General features: G+C 35.6%; 1 protein-coding gene and 1 pseudogene across 1 annotated transcript; both read left to right on the top strand.

Annotated features, from left to right (window-relative positions):
- The first annotated feature begins 491 nt into the window (after positions 1-491).
- LOC145800277 (receptor like protein 27-like) lies at positions 492-3,773 on the top strand. Its single transcript, XM_082889939.1, has 3 exons — positions 492-934; positions 1,312-1,397; positions 1,516-3,773. The coding sequence occupies exons 1-3, from the start codon at positions 492-494 to the stop codon at positions 3,771-3,773; spliced, it is 2,787 nt and encodes a 928-aa protein (XP_082746065.1).
- Positions 3,774-10,705: 6,932 nt separating this feature from the next.
- LOC114322495 (dnaJ protein ERDJ3A pseudogene) lies at positions 10,706-18,434 on the top strand (annotated as a pseudogene).
- The last annotated feature ends 2,481 nt before the right edge of the window (positions 18,435-20,915 follow it).

The following is a 20,915-nucleotide window of genomic DNA, read 5'->3' as shown; positions in this document are numbered from 1 at the left end:
ATTAACAAAACATATCATCTAAAATAATCCACAATCGCTCAAAGTATCAATGTCTCACAAAGTTATATATTAGTAGTCAAATAACAATTTGAGGTTATGTTTGGATATTTCATTTGAGAGAAAATTTACAAAGAACAGAAAAAAAAAAAAAAAAAAAAAATTCTCAATTTTATTAACAAATCTATTTCATTTTTCTCTCACTTAAAAAATTCTTACATAAATTTAAAATCCAAACAGAGAATTAAATTTTTATTTTTATTTTTATAATTGATAGGAATGAAATAAGGGAAGAAAAATTACATTTGTAAAAGTAAGATTTAAACTCAAACATCACATCAAAATTTATGTCGAATGAAGAATACAAAGTCTGGAATGAAGACTTCATAACTCCAGCTGAATCTTTAGTCATAAGCATGTCGTGTGAATACAATTACTCTTTCAAAATTCTCCCCAAGTAGTTTCAAAATTTATAGCACCACCACCACACATCAATGCCAGAATATTCACAGCTCTTTGTTCAACCTTGCCAGAGCCTCTTACATCCACCTTCGATGAACATTTCACTCTCCACATGGCTTTTCTTGTTCATCACACTTTCAATAAATTTAGATCTCGTTCCTAGCCAATGCCTTGACCATGAGCTATTGGCATTGCTCAAATTGAAGCAAGGCCTCACATTCAACACTTATCTTTCCTTCTCCAAGCTCAAGTCCAAACTCACGTCATGGAATTCAAGTACTGATTGCTGTTCTTGGGCTGGTGTGATATGCAATGATAGCCATGTTACCGGTCTTGACCTCAGTAGCGAATCAATATCAGGTGGGATTGGCAACACGAGCAATCTCTTTGATCTCCAATATCTTCAGAGCTTGAATTTGGCCAACAACTCCTTCAATGCTACTCAAATTCCATCTGGGTTGGGAAAGCTTGTTAGGTTAGTTCATCTCAACTTCTCTAACTCAAGCTTTGTTGGTCAAATTCCCCTAGAGATTTTTAGCTTGACAAGGCTAATTATGCTCGATTTATCTACACTTTACTTCCTTGGAAGTCCTAGACTAAAACTTGAGAAGCCAAGTCTAAGAATTCTTGTTAGGAACCTTACAAAGCTCACAGAACTCTATCTTGATGGCACATAAATTTCAGCTCAGGGAGATGATTGGTGCCATACCATTTCATTGTCACTGCCAAATTTGAGAGTGCTGAGCTTGTCCAACTGTGATCTTTCGGGCCCTCTTCATCCCTCCCTCCAGACGCTCTGGTCTCTCTCAGTAATTCAATTAAGTGACAACAATTTCTTTGGCCCTATCCCAGAATTCATTGCGAATTTCTCAAATTTGACTTCTTTGCGTCTCATAAATTGTCAGTTGTTTGGAACATTACTGGAAAAGATCATCAAGGTACCAACACTACAAACTCTTGACTTATTAGACAATGGATTACTTGAAGGCCCTTTGCCTGAATTTCCTTAGAAAACCTCTTTTCAGACCCTTTTACTTGGCTACACAAACTTTTCAGGGAAATTACCAAATTCTATTGGTAATCTTGAGGGGTTGTCTATACTAATTCTTGGAAGTTGCAATTTCACCGGACCAATTCCAAATTCAGTGGTAAACCTTACCCAACCTGGCGATTTGGATTTGTCATTTAACATGTTCACTAGTCCAATCCCTTCATTTCCAAAAAATCTTTCTCACATAGACCTCTCCCATAATGATTTATCAGGTCGTATTCCTTCCACCCACTTTGAAGGCCTTAGGAATCTTGTAGATATCAATCTACGCCACAATTCATTTAAAGGGAATATTCCATTGTCTCTGTTTACACTCTCATCACTGCAGATAATCGATCTTCCCTTTAACCAGTTTGAAGGTCAAATTGCTGAATTTCCAAATGCATCTTCCTCTTCCTTGGCTTTCCTCGACATGAGTAGCAACAAATTAGAAGGGTCTGTGCCCATGTCATTTTTTGAGCTTAGAAGCTTAACTACCCTCGATCTTTCTTCCAACAACTTCAGTGGCATTATGCAACTAGAAATGATCCAGACCCTCCATCAACTTAAAAGGCTCGACCTTTCATACAACAGTTTGTCAATCAAAACAAACGAAAGTTACTCGAGCCTGCCTTTGTTCCCCAAGATCTACTCATTAGGACTGGCTTCCTGCAAATTGCAAAGTTTTCCTGATCTAAGGAACCAATCACTAATGTTTCACTTGGACCTTTCTAACAACCAAATTTATGGGGAAATACCTAATTGGATTTGGGAAGTTGGTAATGGCAGTCTTCTTTACTTGAATCTTTCCCATAATTTCCTTGTGGAGATTCAGGAACCCTATGAAATTCCTAGTCTCAATGTCCTTGACCTGCATTCTAACCACCTCCTTGGGAAAATCCCAGTACCATTGAGATACATTTTCTATGTGGATTACTCGAGCAATAGATTTTCCTCTTCCATCCCTACCGATATTGGCAATTTCATCTCCTCTGTTTATTTTATCTCTTTTTTAGATAATAACCTCACTGGAATTATCCCCGAATCAATGTGCAATGCTACTTACCTTGAAGTGCTCGACTTGTCTAACAATTCTTTTAGTGGCACAATACCGCGATGTTTAATTGAAAGGAATGCCAGTGGACGGAATGACACACTTAGGGTGCTGAATTTAAGTAAAAACAATCTACGTGGAAGCATTCCAATGACATTTCCAGAGAATTGTGGTTTACAGACCCTAGACCTTAGTGACAATCACTTAGAAAGGGAGGTTCCAGAATCTTTGGCTAACTGCACAATGCTAGAGGTTTTGAACCTTGGGAACAATCTGATAAGTGGTACCTTTCCCTGCTGGTTGATGAATTCAACCAGTATACAGGTTCTTGTATTGCGATCCAACAAATTTCACGGATCCATAGTATGTCCAGCAATCAAACCCGCATGGCCAATGCTTCAAATTGTTGACCTTGCTTCCAACAATTTTAGTGGGACGCTGCTACCACAATTTTTCTTCAACTGGAAGACAATGATGGCCAATGAAGAAGAAGCATCATCCAAGCTTAATCACCTGGGCTTTCAATTCTTATCACTCAACCATTTTTACTACCAAGGCGTGGTAACAGTGAGAAACAAAGGTCTACAGATGAAGCTTGTGACAATTTTGAATGTCTTCACCAACATCGACTTCTCATGCAACAATTTCCAAGGGGGGATACCGAAGGAGATTGGAGACCTCAAATCTCTTTATGTTCTCAACTTATCGCAAAATGGCTTCACAGGTCAAGTCCCTTCAACACTCGGAAACTTGAAACAGCTTGAATCACTCGACCTCTCACTTAACAACCTGATAGGGGAGATCCCTCCACAGCTTGCAAGCCTCACTTTCCTTTCAATCTTGAACCTCTCATTCAATCAACTAAAAGAGATGATACCGAGAGGCAACCAAATCCAAACATTCACAGAAGCTTCATTCCAAGGGAATAAAGGCTTATGCGGGCCTCCGTTAAATGCAAGCTGCATAGATGAAGGCTGGTCACTACCAACATTTGAAGTAAATAAACATTTGAATTCTGGGCTTGAGATTAATTGGGATATCATAAGCGCTGAAATTGGATTTGTGGTTGGGTTGGTAATCATCATATGGTCTCTTGTATTCTGCAAGAGATGGAGGAGATGGTACTATGCACATGTTGATCATGTTCTTTGGAGGATTTTTGGTATGCGACAACTAGGAAGAGGCAATCATGGAAACAGAGGTTACACAGCTCAGAGAAGGAGGCTCTGATCTTGGTTGCCTTGTTGATTAATGTTGTTAATGAGAATTGTAATTCACAATTCTTAATAATAGGTCCTAGAAACCTTTTGGTTCATCATGCTATTGATCTGAGTTAAGTCGATTGAAAAGGAAAAAAAATGTCAATCACGATGATCAAGTTCTTTTTTAGGATTCTCTTTCGAGAACACCAATGAATAAGAGAATTTAGAAATCCAATTGGTAGACTGTTAGAATATTTTTAATAAAAATAAAATATTATTACTCCAATTATTGTGTTCCAAACATTGTTTTAATTACCCATTTAATTTTGTCACTTTCTTGAAATTATTTCACTTCGTTGATACCTTCATGAGGGAAAGAAAAACAATTTTAGGACAGTGACAACGTGACTCCTAGATTTTCACAAGTTATTATGTTCTCAACTCTAATTTATTTTCTATTATCAGTTTTTTTATTTATAATATTTGTTTGGGAGGGGGTGACTATTGGTTTAATGGTAAATTCTTGTCCTAATAACTTTGAGATTATGGGTTCAAGTCACGAGACAACCACTTTGTGCACTATACCAAAGGTTAAGTATATACCTAATCTTTTCCCTCTCAAACACACATTAATATCTACTAATTGGGTATTATTTTTTTTTAATTTTTTTATTTGTGTTAATTATTCAATTTATTGTTTTGCTAGACTAACCGACCAGAGGTTGACGGCGAAAAGTATGGAAAAAGAAAAAGGGAAAATAAAAATTCAGTGTAAAATTAAAAAGGGAGAATTACAGTGCAGTGGGATATAGAAAAAAAAATTATAAAAACATGTGGGGTGCAAGTTATTATGTGGTGGGGTGCAAATAAAAAACTGTAGATTTGCACCCCTCTATATTTTTGTAATTCAAGGGGTCAGCTGGAAGCAAGTTTCGCTTGGGCAGCAAGAAAATGGATGCGCTAACTGTTGCTTTCTTCACTCCTTCGATTAGCTACAGGGCAGGCAGGGATTCTTTCTCTTCCCTCTCTTCGTCCTCACTTGCCTTCAGCTATAGTTGCCTTGTCTTAGCTAGCCCTTTCAGACTTGTTTTCCTTGCCTTGCGCTGAGCGGATCTGAAATGCCCACCGCCCTCCTTTTCATCTCAATTTCGCTTGTCTGATCAATCACACTAATAGCTTCAATAGTCCACTGAAATTTTGTGTAGTTTTCTTGGTATTTCACCAATTACTAATCCAGTATATGTATAGTAGGGATGTAGTTTCCCCAATCAGAAAAAAGATTACACGTAAGTGGTAAACTTTATAAACATTAATAATTAAAGTTCTAAACATTTTCATCTATTTGTAAAAAAAAAAAAAAAATTGCTAAAGCCCACTGGGCTGTAATTTCCCAAAGAAAAATTTCATGTTAGTATTACTGTTGGATGAGCTGTTGGTCGCATAGCATCAGTAAACCATATTATTCAAAAAGAGGAAGAAAAAAGCAAAAGAAAGATTATTAGGTGACTTGTAAGACGTATTTGACAATCCATAAGTTTAGGTTAGCTTATTTTACCAAGAGAGGCTGCAAAAAAAAAAAAAAAAAAAAAAAAACAACAACAACAACAACTTAACCATATTATTCAAAAATAAAAAAATAAATAAAAATGCTCTTTCCAGTCTATCCTAGTAATTTTTTTTAAAGGAAATGCTTAGTTCAGAAAATGCTACACAAACCACTTCCCAAAAATAAACAAGCAAATCGAAGCAGATACGGATGAAAATAGAAACCCCAGTCTCAGAAAATGTTTTGCCAATGTTACCTGTTGTTCATAGTTTGTACAAAAAAGGCAATGTTTTCCTCATTCACAAACAACATGTGTTTCGCTTCATCTAATCTATTGTTCTAATTGAATTGACGAATGCTTTTGTGATGTAAAACATTGTTGTGACTGGTCCAGTGATATATGACAATTGTTTTATAATTCAGTATTTTGTTTCTGAAGAATGGTTTAATTTTTTAATTTTTTTATATTTTGGTGTTGGATGATAAGCCTTTTGTGGAATTGATCGAGAAAGTTGTTCATAATTCACAAATTCTGGCTAGTTCTCATGAGACAAAGATTGTAGTGAAGACAATTTGAAATAGATATCAATTAATGAGAAAAGAATTGTCAGATTGTTTACATGTAGTGGGATAATGGACAAATAGAAGGATGACTTTAAACCCCAGGGGATTAGCCAATTGGCAAATTGAGCCATGATAAGAGCCCGAGAAAGCATAAGTCACAATCATTTCGAATCCCATGAACCTGTTTGGGCCACTCTAGCATCTGTTTCCAGTAATTAGTATGTATGTGTAGGACGGGAACTGCATGTACCCGGAGATTGGTTGGGGAAAAACCTTAGATTACCCTGTTACCATAAAAAGAATATGACTTTTAGCTTTACATGAGTGTCATGATTCTTGAGATTTTCAGATAGCCTAAAATGCAAAAACCTGAAGTAAACCTTTGGATTGTATTCAGCCAAGTTGTCCCAGAATGGGTATCTTAGATTTTGTTTAGTAATCTTTACTGCAGTGCTGGGAATGTCAGTGTGGTTGATGAAACCATCTCTATCTCATACTTGAATTGATTGCTCAAAAGCTGAAGTGAAATCTTTGTTTTACAATGAATAATCTACATTGTCTAAGTAGGGATTTAATATTGTGTGTTTCGTTAAAATGGTTGATAAATGGAGGTTCTTTCCCTTAGTGTTTTTTTGGGGGGGCTAATTTTGTTGGCTTCTTCATTAATTTCTCGTGACTATGTTGTTTCAGATTGTTGGGGTTGAACGGAATGCAAGTCAACGTGAAATTCAGAAAGCTTTTCACAAGTATGTTTTCTCTATAAGATTATTCCTGTTATCCTATAATACTCAGCCTTTAATCATATTATGGCTTTGTAACATCATTTCTCATTTTTCTCTACACATTGATTGAACGCTATGTATATTAATACTATCATGGCTGCATTTGAAATTGTTGGATGTGGAAAAGACTCTTGGTTTTATATTGTCACCTTTCTACCCTAGGTTTTGTTTTAAGAGTAGTTAAAATGTTTAATTGACTTGATTTTTGAAAATTTGAGAATAGATGATTAGGACTTCAGTGCATGCTTCTCTTCCTGAGGATATTTTCTGTTTGCTCTTTTATTTCTTGCTTTAAGTGATGAATTGTATGCCTTTGTTTGCCTTTTTCAGCATATGATAGTTTATCTGATGAAGAAAAGAGAAAAAATTATGATCTATATGGGGTTTGAAAAATCTAGAAATCCCCTAGATGTTGATTTGTGATTATGTATCAATTTTAAGCAGAATATAACAATCCCAATCAAACAATCAAGACAAAGAGACACAACGATTTTACGTGGAAAAAACCACAATTGGACACCTCCAACTGTGATAAAAAACCACGGGCAACAGCCACAAAACAATCCACTAAGAAGATTTAAAGGAATTACACAGGTATACTCTCAATTACCTAGCGAATCCACGCCTAATTGAACCAACCTCTATGTGCCTCTTCCAACCCGTCTTCACCTCGGAATTGTCTTTACGATGAGCCACCTCGGAATCCACCAAAGCTTCAGGCTCGAATTCTTCAGAATCCACCGAAGAACAACTCTCTCTTTTGTAGAACAAAACAAAACCTTTGATGTACTCTCTTTAAACCATGAGTTGAATACTCAATAAAACATCAAAGAAAACTCACAAAGTATCCCCAGATATAAACCCTAAAACCCAAAAAGAAGATCTGGAGTAGTTATCCTAAAATCTGACCCAACACACAAATTTATAGAATCTGTCCCGCGATCTCCGCTCGAGCGCCCAACATCCCGCTCGAGCGTCTTCAGCAAAATATGCGCGTGCGATAACAGAGGTCCGCTCGAGCGCTAGAGAACCCACTCGAGTGCGAAATCACACATCTCGGTACTTTTGCAGGCGACCAAAACTGCTGGAACCAGGGATTCTACGCTCGAGCGCGGGTATGTCCGCTCGAGCGGACAGGCAATTTTGAATGCATTTTTGCATTTTGCTTCGGGGGCGCTGCCCCTCGACCCCGCCGTGGCGCTACTCCGGACCCGCCAAGGGGCGCTGCCCCCTCGACCCCCGCGAGCTGACCGGGCAGCTCGATCCCCATCATAATCAGCGAAGTGGCAATCTTGAAAGTATTAGCATCACAAACTTCTCTGAAAAGGCACAATTTGGGTTGGATTCGCATCTAAACACTCATAGCCTCACTGAAATAAAAAGTGCGAAAATAAATACAACTGAAAGGAGTTTTGTCAAACGGGATTGCCAAGAAATAAATCCTAACAGGGCTGAGAAAGGTAATCCTGGGTTTGATGCTGGCAATGCTGGCGACCAAGGAGGATATACATACTTCACAAGTGGACCAGGACAAAATGGGTTTAACTTCAGGCCAAATGAATGGCAAAATATGGGTGGTGGACATGGAAGTTCAAAATCATTCTCATTTTCTTTTGGAGGCCCTGGTGGCCATAGCTCATCTGGTTTTGGTGTAGATGATATTTTTTCCAACTTCTTTGGGGGTGGTGGGGGTCAGTCTGAAAGTTTCAGTGGTTCGACCAGGTCTGAATCCAAGTCTAGGAGTGCCCCTAAGCAGGGACGGAACTAGGATTTCATTACTGGAGGGCCCAAAAAAAAAAAATAACCATATACACAAAACACACATGTATGTATATATGATATATAAAATATATATACATAAAAAAAAATTTAAATACCATAGAAGCAATTTTTAATAGTATGAATAAGTTTTTCTTTTTATACATAAAATAGAAAGAGAATTCAACATGAAAGAAGAATGACATATATGTTTTATATTTAGGGGGCCCATTTTATATATAAAATGATGTATATATTTTTAAAGTTCTATGGCAAACAATCTGTATGTGTGGTTTGAGTTTTTTAGATTAAGTTTTTTGAAAATTGAATTTTTTGTTTTTCGTGTTTTTTGTTTTTAGTGAATATTTTTAAAATTTTAAGCATTTTTTTTTACTTTTTTAGATACACCTTACTTAGATGTATCTAAAAGGTAAAAAAATATTTAAAAAAATTAATAAATACATAAAAATAAGAAAAATATACTAAATTCTCGTATTTTATTATTATTATTTTTTTTTGTATTTTTGATATTTAGTGAATTTTTAAAAGATTTTTTTCATAAAAATTATATTTTTTATATGTATTTATGTTAGGTGTGTCTAAAAATTAAAAAAAAATTGCTTAAAATATTAAAAAAATTCAATAAAAACAAAAAAATACGAAAAATAAAGAAATTAGAATTTTTCTAAAAAGTATTTTTGAAAAATAAAAAACAAGCAAAGTGAATAATGTTCACAAAAACAGGGCCATGGCCCCTCATAGTCTTCTCCTAGTTCCGTCCTGCCTCTAAGAGCATCCGTGCTGTAAATGTCCAGACTTATACAGGAGGTAGCTAACTCATTGGGAGGAGCATTAAAGGTATGGTGCATCCCGTATATTTCTTTTCATTAGGCATCTACTGAATATAGTATATATTCATTCATTGTTATGCCTTTTCTCTTTTAGGTTGGAAGCATAAATTGTGAAACCGAGTAGTCTTTTTGTAAGGATCTGGGTGTATATCCTCGCAGAACACCGAGGGTGTTTGTTTATTCATACAGAGTACGTGACAGTGGTTCCTTGGTAGAGTATAATGGTGATCTGGCAATGAAAAGTTAGAAAACATTTTGCCAAGAACATCTCCCAAGGTTTTCAAAACGTGTTGACTTGAATCATTTTGAGTTCTCTTCTGGGACTGGAGAGACATTACCTAAAGTGTTGCTTCTCTCGACAAAGAAAGATACCCCTGTTATTTGGCGTGTTCTTAGTGGCTTGTATCGCAAACGTTTTGTTTTCTATGATGCAGAGGTAAGCCATATCTACTCACGGGCCAATTTTATTTTTTCATACATATGTTAATCAAATACTTCTCATGGTCTGGCATGCCCATGAAATTATTTGGGGAAATTACATTTCAGTGCATGTTTCCAAAAAAAATTTCAAATCAGTGGTAAAGTTTACGGATTTTAATAATTGAAGTGATAAACTTTTCCATGACTTTGCAGTTTTTTTTTTTTTTTTGGTCTTACAACTGAATTGCAATTTCCCCAAATTATTTTATCATTAAGCTCTGTTAGAAATTGGGCGCCCATGTGGCATGACCCTTAGAACCTTTTGAACCTCATCCAAATGGGTTTTGAATTTGAATTCAAACCTATTTGGATGAGCCACTCAGGATATATATCTATCATATCATGATATGGATAGATGATATAGATATCAGATATTATCTCATTTAACCAATGGATAAATGAGATAAATATAATATATATCTGATATATGGTTATGGGTAACCAAAAAAAAAAAAAAAGAGAAAAAACAACGTAGGTTTTGTTTTCTACCCATAAACTGACTCTCTCCCAAGAAACAACGATCAAGTCAATTGCACTGTGGTTTGTGTGGGTGATATTCACCATTGTAATATCACCCCACTGCTGGGATTGATTTATCAGACTCTGGAAGCACGTGATTTATCCACGAGGTTCTATCATCGAAAGGTATGATATGATTATTTTATCCGCTGCATAATTGTTTGTTTTTATTTACATTGGTATCAGAGCCATTGATGGATATTTTCGTGTTTCTATTTTTACATGCGTATATATACATGTATATGCATGAATATTAATGGAGGAGGAAGATGAAGTGCACGGTTTTCTTTTTTGCATTTTAACTCCATTTAGATTGAGAGAGTGATATACCTCAATTTTATGTTGCTTAAATGTTATTTTTTATGCCATAAATGTTTTTATTGTGAAAAATGGAGTCCGTCAGTACAAAAATCGGACCGGAAAACACCCGGGAAGGCGGCGCGTGAATCACACGCGCTGTATGACGCCGAGCAGCATCCCCACGCGCCACCACGCGCCTCCACGCGCTGAGCGCGTTAGGCACGCGCCCCCACGCGCCACACGCGCGATCTGTCAGCTTCCTTCCACACGCGCGCGTTAGCCGCGCCGCTTCCAGCCGCGCCACGTGTGCGACACACGCGCGCCATGCGCCGCGCCGCGCCGACTCGCGCCGAGTTGCGCTGAGCCGCGAGCCGAGCCGTTTTACCCCCTGGCTTGGCTCTAACGCTCTGTTTGTTTGTTTTTTTAATTCTGAATTGCGTTAATTGGCCATAATTTATTCGTTATAGCTTTGTTTTAAGAATGGTTGGTACCCTTAGACTCAGAATTAATTTTTCTACATTCTGTAAAATTTTGAAAATTTTACGAAAATAAAAAATATTTATTCTGTGTTAATAATTCATTTTTTATGCTTTAAAATGATGCTGGTATTGCATAAATAATTTTCTGGGGTTGAAATTTTTATTGTGGACTTCTGAAATGTTTTAATATCTACTGGTAATATTGTCTCATTTTATCAGTTTCTGGATTTTTTATTTCTAATTTTATGTGTATTTATTAGTCATTTAAAATTCCAGAATATTTCAGAAAAATTTCAGAATATTTCAGAACAATGTACATTTTAATTATGGCATAATCTGAATATTGTTTCTGTTTACTAGTTTCTGGATTTTTTATTTCTAATTTTATGTGTGTTTAATTAGTTATTTAAAATTCCAGAAAATACCAGAAAATTCCAGAAAATTTCAGGATGATGTACTTTCTGTTATGGCATAATTTAAATATTGAATACAGCATATTTTTTTTAGGTTTGTAATATGTTGTAATTAGAAGAGCATGATTATTTATTTATTTATTAGAATTCCATTATTGAATAAATATAGCATGAGTTATTTGTAGATTTACATTAAAATGCTATTGTATGGAATTTATCATGCTTTGTATATGCCATAGTCAGTGGGAGGTTATTCGGTTGAGAGAAATCTTTATAGATTAACTCCCGAAAACCAATATTTTGCGCATAAATTAAACTAAATTTTGGATAATTGTCACTTGTGGCGCAAGAGATGATTACGAGCATAGCGGATTTTCGATCTTGCGACTTGTGTAATATTGTCACTATTTAATTTAGATTTTTGCGGCAAAATTATATTATGCTAATCAAATTAATCCCAATGCGAATTTCTCTCTAAATTGATTTAGCTTATGGAAGTTAATTTGGTTGACCTAGACTTAGTAGAGATGTTCAAATGTGAACAAACTAATCCCATTCTTTAGATGAGAAAAAGTCTTGGAGACTTTAGGTCAAACCTTAATTGAGCCAAAGTAAGGAAACATGACTCAAAGTCGCCGTGTTTTTGTTGCCTTGTTTGGCACAATAAAAACTAATGTGTGCGCTATAGTTAGCGGCACGCTACATAGTTTTGGTTGGCGAGTTTTGGAGTTATGAAATTAGTAAGCCCTCAATAGATCTGTATATGATCTTGACTAATGAGCTGCGCGGATTGACTTTGTAATTTGACTTGTAAATAATGTTACATCATTGGATGAAGTAACATTCAAGAGTCACGTCATCCAAGAAATGCGAGCTTAAATAAATTAGTCATTAAGTGTAAGACGAGTAGCCAGTACGAGCAGTGTTTTGCTCTCTACCCAATTATTGGGAGTGGATTGAGCGAAATTTCATGCACTATAATAGTGTGCGTTGAAATATCACGTGAAGTTAAAAGATTAGCGCTTAGAAGCTGCAAAATCTATTAACACTGAGTGAAAAGATTAGCGCTTAGTGGCTGCAAAATCTATTAGCATTGCCAACTTGTCTAAGTGTGGACACTTACTGTTTCCACACTTGAGTGTGAAACATGGATGAGGTGCTTCTTTGTGTGATTCCTTTACTAGGCTAACGTTTTGAATAACATTTACCACTAAGCGCAAACGTTGCAGCATAGTAATGAAAAGGTTAAGGCTGACAAGGTTGTTATGACTCTAAGAATTTAACGCATCGCTTGTAAGAGCATTGTGTTGAATTAGACTCTTTAGCCTAATTCGCGCTTAAGTTACTTCAGGAGCTATCATAGTTGATAGCTTATTCTCTCCTTCTTGTGGATAGTAGAATTAATTGCAAGTAACTATGAAGCGAGAAATAGAGATGGCAACAGGAGTATCGTCATCTTTCAACTAGATGTATTAAAGTGTATGGAGAATAAAATTGACTTGAAGGTGCAGGGTATTAGCACTTACTAGTTAAATTTGCGACTTAGGCGCAGTTGATATCTCCATGACATCCTTTTTATGATCTAGTGAATATGACTTAGTCGTGAGTCATTACCTAGTTGGGCCTAAACTTTTAAAACTTGTCTTCGAGAACTCACACATTAAGATGATTGGAATTAGTTTATGACATTGGTCATGAACCAGTGGCTTATTATACTTAATCACATTAATGAGATGATGACACGATGGTTTGAGTAGGCCTTCTCGGGCCCACTCGCTTATGACATCCTGCTCTCATGTGAATGTGTAAATTTGTTCGCAATGGGTGCGCACAAGTAAGTAGGAAAGCCGCAGAAGGTCATTTGTTTTGGCGCATTTAGTCCACTATGATATTTTGTGACTAGATATGTGTGAGGGTACAATAGCTAAGCCTCAATCTCGACACATTTATAGATTACGATACGCATCTGAGTCAAGACTATTTGATCTCCCATAAGTCAAAAGTTTTGAGATGATTTTTGACATTGCACATATGAGGTCGAGATCAATTAGATAAGAGTTTTTTGTGCTTTTAGTTTTGACCAAGGTGGCGAGTATCTATTTGAGTTATTTTTCCAGAAAAACTCTGTGAAGAGAGATGGATGCTTAGAACATTGATTATTCCTAGTACTTAACAACACACTGGTGTAGTAGAGATAAGGAATTAAATATTGTTAATGTTAGGTAGATAATGGCGCAAAATGTTTCCCAATTGGGAATTGCACTAGTTTGTTGCCTATATCCCTAACTAAGTGCCCTCCATATCAGTTTTTACACTCCATTTTGAGTAATGGGTTAGCAGAGAGCCATCTATGGGCGATCTGTAACCATTAAGCAGCTTATCTTTATTCTACTTCTCATAAGATTGCGAAGTTAAGACCTAGGGTTCTATAGCGCATTATTGTATGCTGTCTTGTAAACACAAAGGGTCGTGTGGCGCATTATTGTATGCGGTCATGCAAACCCTCCGGGTCATGTGCATATAGGTAAGCAGCTTTGTGGTAGTGTAACTAAGTCACATAAAGTTTTATTAGTAAAGGTGACGTGAATAGAGTTTTCGGAACTCTATAAGATGGAGAATTCCAAGCATAGCGCTCTATGTAGCCTAGTTGAGAATGGAAAGAAATTTCCAATATCCTAGGGACAGTGGGAGCGATGTGTCTACTAATGGATTACTCCATTAGAGCAGAATACTCTACATTCTTAGTTGCGTGGTAGCAAATGTGAAAATTTTCCACGTCATCACTGGGTGATTGAGAGGGAAACATTCATGATTGCTCCGCAAGATGATAAAGAGCCTAGGATAATGCCAAAGGCTCTAGTCTCCTGTTTTTAGAAAGTGGATCAATGTTGCGCAGTTTAAGACAAAGTCTTTGAGGATTAACCATTTTTTATAATTTGGTTGACTTTCCATTATGACGCAAAACTGTTATAAAGTTATGCGTAATTTGGATAGTCATTTTTGAGGCATAAGGCTCGCTAGATACCGAATGGTCGCACCATTGAGGAAAGTGTAGACTATGAGAAGACTTCCTCCTGGGGAGTGAGGTTATTTTGACTTAGGCTATAATTGACATAAGTTCGGAACATTGATTTGTGGACATTGTGACCCGATTTCTCATTAGAGAATTGGATAAGTAGATCCGTAGGGATTTACCTTCTGCTTTTATGGTGAAAAGTTAGGAGCGCAAAAAGGTTGCTAGTTCCAATAAATCTTTTACAGCCTAAAGCAGTTATCCAAACAGTGGTTCTTAGATTTCGTCAAGCCATGATAGGGCAACGATGATCGATGAAGACCACTGAGGCATGATCAATGGTCCAAAAGAAGTTTTTCCTTACTTAGTCATTATGAGCCAGGAATTTATAAGGTTGTCGCCACCTAGGGTGGGCAGTCCTCCATTTTAGATATGATGGACATGGGTGATGTAATTCATATGCTCGGATGTACGATCCTTAGGGACTGTTTTAGGAAAATTCTCGGTTTGTCTTCGATGACTTACATAAGGAATATCCTAGAACGATTCTAGATGCAAAATTGCAAACCCATTGACTTACCTATCGGTAAAAGCCAGAGCCTTAGCTATTGAGTGAATCCTCAGATTGTCTTTGGGAGAAACAGATGACCTATATTCCTTGTTTTTTTTCTTTGTTGTGGGAGCCTAAAGTACGCTATGTGGGCGTATTCGGCATGATAAGTTTTATCTTTGATAAATGGTTAACTGAGTTGTTTAGACATTGACCTTGCTCATTAGACTGTGGATAAAATGCTTTATTAGAAGCATATTAATTTGCTCCTTGTAAAATTCAATGCGCTAGTTGGGCGCATCTGCGCTAGTTGGGCGCATTAAGAATGAACGCAAATTGGTCACCAAAAATATCTTTAGAGAGGTTATTGCGCAAGAGGTAGTGATCTTAAATCATTTCATGTGAGGCGCACATGGTGGATTCCGTTGTATATACTTATCGCAAGAGGTGCTGATATGGCTTATGTTTGGAATCCATAATTGCGCAAGCTGTGGTCATTTTTTTTTAAATCGATCACTTATTTTGAGATGATGGGATGTTGACACTATTATGGTTTGTGTCATAATGATTAGCAGATGATGATGTCAGCAGGCAAGATTGGCTCACTCACACGAGCAATCGCCCTTGGCGCTTGGGAGCGAGCAAGGATGAGACTGGTGGTTTATTTTTATTCGGAGCCAAGAGAGGCTTAAATCATCCACTATGTATGTCGCCTTGGTTATAACCAAGATGAGGTCGTGTTAAGGACCAAACATGGATGTTAGTACCCACTTTCCATGTTGTGCCTGTTATGATTAGCCAGATTCGAGATCTCATTTGGCGCCTAGAAGGCGAGCAAATAGAGAATTCGGGTTAGGCGCTAGAAAGCGACTAGACTAATATCTGTACGGTGTATCGAGTATGACGTCACTCTTTATGGAAGAGTTACTCCACCGTAACATATATTCATACTATATGTGCTTAGCGACTGAGTAATGAGGTGAGAGAATGGATCCCTGCTTCCTCACCGTGTGAGTCTTACGAGTCATTATTGATATGACTTTCATTTATGTACCCTTTTGTGACTTTTGGCTATGTCATAAGGTAAGGGGTTGATGTTCTGCTACTTTGGTATGTTGCCTGCGGTCATGCATGATTCGGCCTTAAGGGACATCACTGGGAAAGCGGTCAATCCTAAACTAAATGGCATGAGTGCAAAGGGAAGATCATCTAGTATTACACCATTGTTGTATATTCACTGCCGGCAACTCACATCGCTCTGTATGAGAGGCGAATTGAGTGTGAATATATTGCAAGAATTAAGAGGGTCAAACATGCTCTTTTTGAGGGATTAGAGATGTTTTTTGGACCGGTGTAATTAGATGGGTCTGGGGTATATGAGACACTATTTCTATTCTTTTTGGGTTGATGTCTCTATGCTGGCTCATTTTGAGTTTCTAGTATAGAGCTCCCACATGCAGGTGTTCTCAGCAGTCGCACGGTGCAGTGGCTAGTATGAGATTGTTTATTTTTGGGGAGATTGAGATTGAGACGTGGCAGTGTCATGCCAACTCATGTCCGAGTGGGAGATGTTAGAAATTGGGCGCCCATGTGGCATGACCCTTAGAACCTTTTGAACCTCATCCAAATGGGTTTTGAATTTGAATTCAAACCTATTTGGATGAGCCACTCAGGATATATATCTATCATATCATGATATGGATAGATGATATAGATATCAGATATTATCTCATTTAACCAATGGATAAATGAGATAAATATAATATATATCTGATATATGGTTATGGGTAACCAAAAAAAAAAAAAAAGAGAAAAAACAACGTAGGTTTTGTTTTCTACCCATAAACTGACTCTCTCCCAAGAAACAACGATCAAGTCAATTGCACTGTGGTTTGTGTGGGTGATATTCACCATTGTAATATCACCCCACTGCTGGGATTGATTTATCAGACTCTGGAAGCACGTGATTTATCCACGAGGTTCTATCATCGAAAGGTATGATATGATTATTTTATCCGCTGCATAATTGTTTGTTTTTATTTACAAGCTCTATAATAAGGATTAATCGAACTTCATTGGAATAATTGACTTGTCATGCTAAGTTCATTTTCATATCTGTAGTGAATTAGATCGTCCCTTCTTTTATTGTTTGTGTAAAATGGTTTATTGACTTCTATTTCCACGTCTATCTAGGTTTGTGATGTTTCAGATCCAGCAGTGAGAAAGTTGGGAGTTGATGCACTTCCAGCTGTTGTTGGTTGGCTTTCTAATGGGGAGAAGCATACTTTGAAAACACAAATTTCTGTGAAAGATATAAAATCGGCAGTTGAAGATCTTAGTGCTTTACTTGATGGTTTTGAGAAAAGAAATAAGAAGGCTGCTTCAAGTCAGGCTAAAAAACCACACAGTGAAGCAGGGGATAAACAGATACCTCTACTTACTCCATTTAATTTTGATGCTCTTTGTGGAGACACCACTCCGTTTGCATTATTGGTGCTTTCAGGTCATCCAAAGCTAGAGGCAAACTGGAAACCATTCTATCTTCGGTTAGTAACATTTCACAAATTTAGATACCTTATTTTGTTTTGATAGAACGTCTTAAAGTAGGCTGTGCTGAATCTTTGCATTTAGCAAATATTCCTTGAAATTGGATATTGCAGCTATGTATTGTATGTTTATTACAAATGAAAGAAAATATCTAATGAAAAAACATAGGGTAGTTGCGAGAGCAATACAACTCATTGAAGTAGAAAATTTGTAGAGAAAAATGCATCAGCACTAGTTTCCCAATCATATGAAAGTGTAATTGTCGTGATATTATGCTTTCATAAACCAGTAATAAAAACACTAAATCAATTAGTTCCCATTAACCTCAGTCTGGAAAAGGAGCCAATTTGATCTCTAAAAATCAGTCAGCATTTAAATTATAAAGGCAGTTATTTAAAGGATTATAATTTTAGGTAGTCTTAGAAATGATATCGTGCTATGAATGCAAATAGTCTCTCAAGTAATTACAACGATATTATATATGTTTTCAGCTTTCATAAACCAAAATATCTTCATCAACTTGGAAGAAAACTGTATATTACATTTGATTAATTTCTTCTTTGCTGCATGATTTGTGCTTCTAGGTCTCACAGAAATCATTATTAAGATGACAGAGTTTGGCCTCCAGTTCTGGGGATGCCATCGGCTTTGCTCTTTTAGATGCTTCCAAGCATCCATCATTTTTGAATTCATTAGAGAAATCTGGATTCAAATCACTAGATGAGCTCGTGGTGGCCTACAAACCCCGAAAGGGGACGTTTGCAGCGTTTGTTGGTGAGATCTCAACAGAGGAAGTGGAGTGGTTTATTGGTTCAGTCCTTACTGGGGATGTAAAGTTTTCCAAGACTAGGCAAAAACCCACACTCAAGTGGGAAAGAGAGAGCTAATTGTATTGAAAGCAGGCTGTTCGGGTTCTGAATTTGCTGTAAATAATGAAAAGAGTTGATGATTGTTTAATTTGGTTATCGCTTATTAGTATCCAGTGAGAGACGAGCCGACATGTTTCATCGGTTAATTTGCACAGAATGGATGGGAGTGCTTTCTATCTTCAAGAAAAGCATTTTGATGAGATTTTTGTAACAATAGAGGGTGGGTTAAAGATGCTTGACCATGTTGGAAGAGCTTTTTGTTGTAGTGTTCACGCTAGTATGTCCTAACTCATAATCAGTTAATTCACTGGTAGACAACACAAATGAAAATTCTTGTATAAATTAACAAATTTTATATAAAAAAATTTACTAGTAAATTTTTTGTGAGTTCATATGACATTGTTCTAACATAAAAGGCCTGAACTTTGATCTCCTTTGGGGACGGAGCACTTGTATCGGAGCAACTTCATAATTGCTGTGTTTTGCTTAAACACTCTACTTTCTTTGTATTTCAACAATATATTTTACTTTCAAAATTAATTTGCTTGTATTTCAGTAATATTTTCTACTTTCAAAATTTGCTTAGTCTCTAATACTCTCAAAATGTTGTTAAATTAACAAAAGATGAAACAAAATGCTTACCATATTATCTATCGTGTTCAAACTCTATTTTATGATGAGATTAGACAAAATATCTAAAATACTTTAAATATTTCTAATATTGAAAATGCTCTAAATAAAAAAAAAATCAAAAAGGCCATTTTATCAGTAACCACACATCAAAAAGTTTAACTTATTTCCTATAAACAAAAATAATAATAATAAAAAACCTTATCGTCAAAAAGTTTAAAAAGAAAAATTAGCAAAATGAGTTAGTTAGCAAACACAAAAAGTCAAAACAGAATAACATCCACTTTATTTGTCAACTTATAAGCTCCCACCACCATTTTGTATTATATTTGATTCTCACTTGTGGTTCAAGCACTCCTTCACCAAATTGGTACTAGTAAAAGATGCTCTGATTATTATTATCATTATTATTTGGTTTATATAAAATTTAAATAATATAATGGTACATTGTCTATATTACCCTTAAAATATTTATTAATAATGTTAAGAGGATCAATGATTCTCCAGAAAGAAATGTACAATATTGTAATTTCATATATTATGTGCATAAAAAATATTGAGACAGAGCAATTATACCAGTAGCCTCAATTGTCTTTTTGTCTAAATCTTAAGTCAAACAATGAAAGTCTTTTCTCACTCACATGGTTTACAGCAAATCCAACCTAACCTTCGGTTGGAACCTTGGTATCCTTTTTGAAGTTTTATTATATTATATTTTTTGTTTAAAAATAAAATAATAAAATGTTCAAATATGCTATTCACTTTGTTTGGTTTAATTCACCTTTTTTTTTGAAAAAATTATTTATAAGTCCTATTAAGGGAGACTTATGCTACATATGGTCCTACTAAAAAACTTATGTTCCCATAAGTCCTATGGAAAGTTTGTTAACACATTTACCCTCAATATTAGCTGTTAATATCATAAATAATAGTAAAATCATATATAGGAAATTGAATGTTACCATAAATCATATCTATATAAACGTAACGTAACGTGACACTTACATAAACGTAACGTGACACCTACATAAACGTAACGTGACACCTATGATCTATGGTAACTTGCAATTTCCTATAGGAAATTGTATGTTACCATAGATTATATCTACATAAACTTAACGTAACGTGACACCTATGATCTATGGTAACATTCAATTTCATGTTACCATAGATCATATTTATATGAAACGTAACGTGACACCAACATAAACCAACAACATTTTCACATTCAATTTTAAAAAATAAAAACTCATTAAGTTTGCGAAACGTAACGTGACAGGTTACGTTACGTTTATGTAGGTGTCACGTTACGTTACGTTTATATAGGTGTCATGTTACGTTACGTTTATAAAAGTGTTACGTCACGTTACGTTTATGTAGGATCTTGTAGAATACATTCCTATCTAAATAGGACTTGAGACTCTATAAGAAATTACACAGGACTTTGCCTACCATAATTGTCTGAAAAAGGACTTATAAATAAGTCTCCCTTTTTAAAAAAAAAAAATTAAAATTTTTTTTTGTATTTTTTGTTTTTATTGAATTTTTAAAATATTTTACGTAATTTTTTTTTTTTAGATACATCTAACTTAGATATATTTAAAAAAGTATAATATTTGTAATTTTTTTAAAAAAATTTATCAAATACAAAAAAAAAAAATACAATTTAGTACATTTTCGTATTTTTTTGTATTAAAATGAATTTTTTAAAAAATTTTTGTGTAAGTTTTATATTTTTTAGATTAAGTGGATCTAAAGAGTTAAAAAAAATTGGATTTTTTTTTAAGATCCCTAGTATTAAGATTATATAGCATATAGGATACCCAATATTTTATAACGTTTAAAGTTCCGCAATATCGATCCAGAGAA

The sequence above is a fragment of the Camellia sinensis genome, chromosome 10 (genome assembly GCF_055761805.1).
Source record: "Camellia sinensis isolate YWXY chromosome 10, ASM5576180v1, whole genome shotgun sequence".
Classification (NCBI taxonomy): Eukaryota; Viridiplantae; Streptophyta; class Magnoliopsida; order Ericales; family Theaceae; genus Camellia; species Camellia sinensis.
This window is presented reverse-complemented; position numbering and strand designations above follow the sequence as displayed.

Coding starts and splice junctions, on each gene's coding strand:
- LOC145800277 (XM_082889939.1), top strand. CDS start 492: ATGCCAGAATATTCACAGCTCTTTGTTCAACCTTGCCAGAGCCTCTTA. Junction 935..1,311: donor GGGTTGGGAAAGCTTGTTAG/GTTAGTTCATCT, acceptor GCCCTATCCCAG/AATTCATTGCGAATTTCTCA. Junction 1,398..1,515: donor TACTGGAAAAGATCATCAAG/GTACCAACACTA, acceptor CAAACTTTTCAG/GGAAATTACCAAATTCTATT.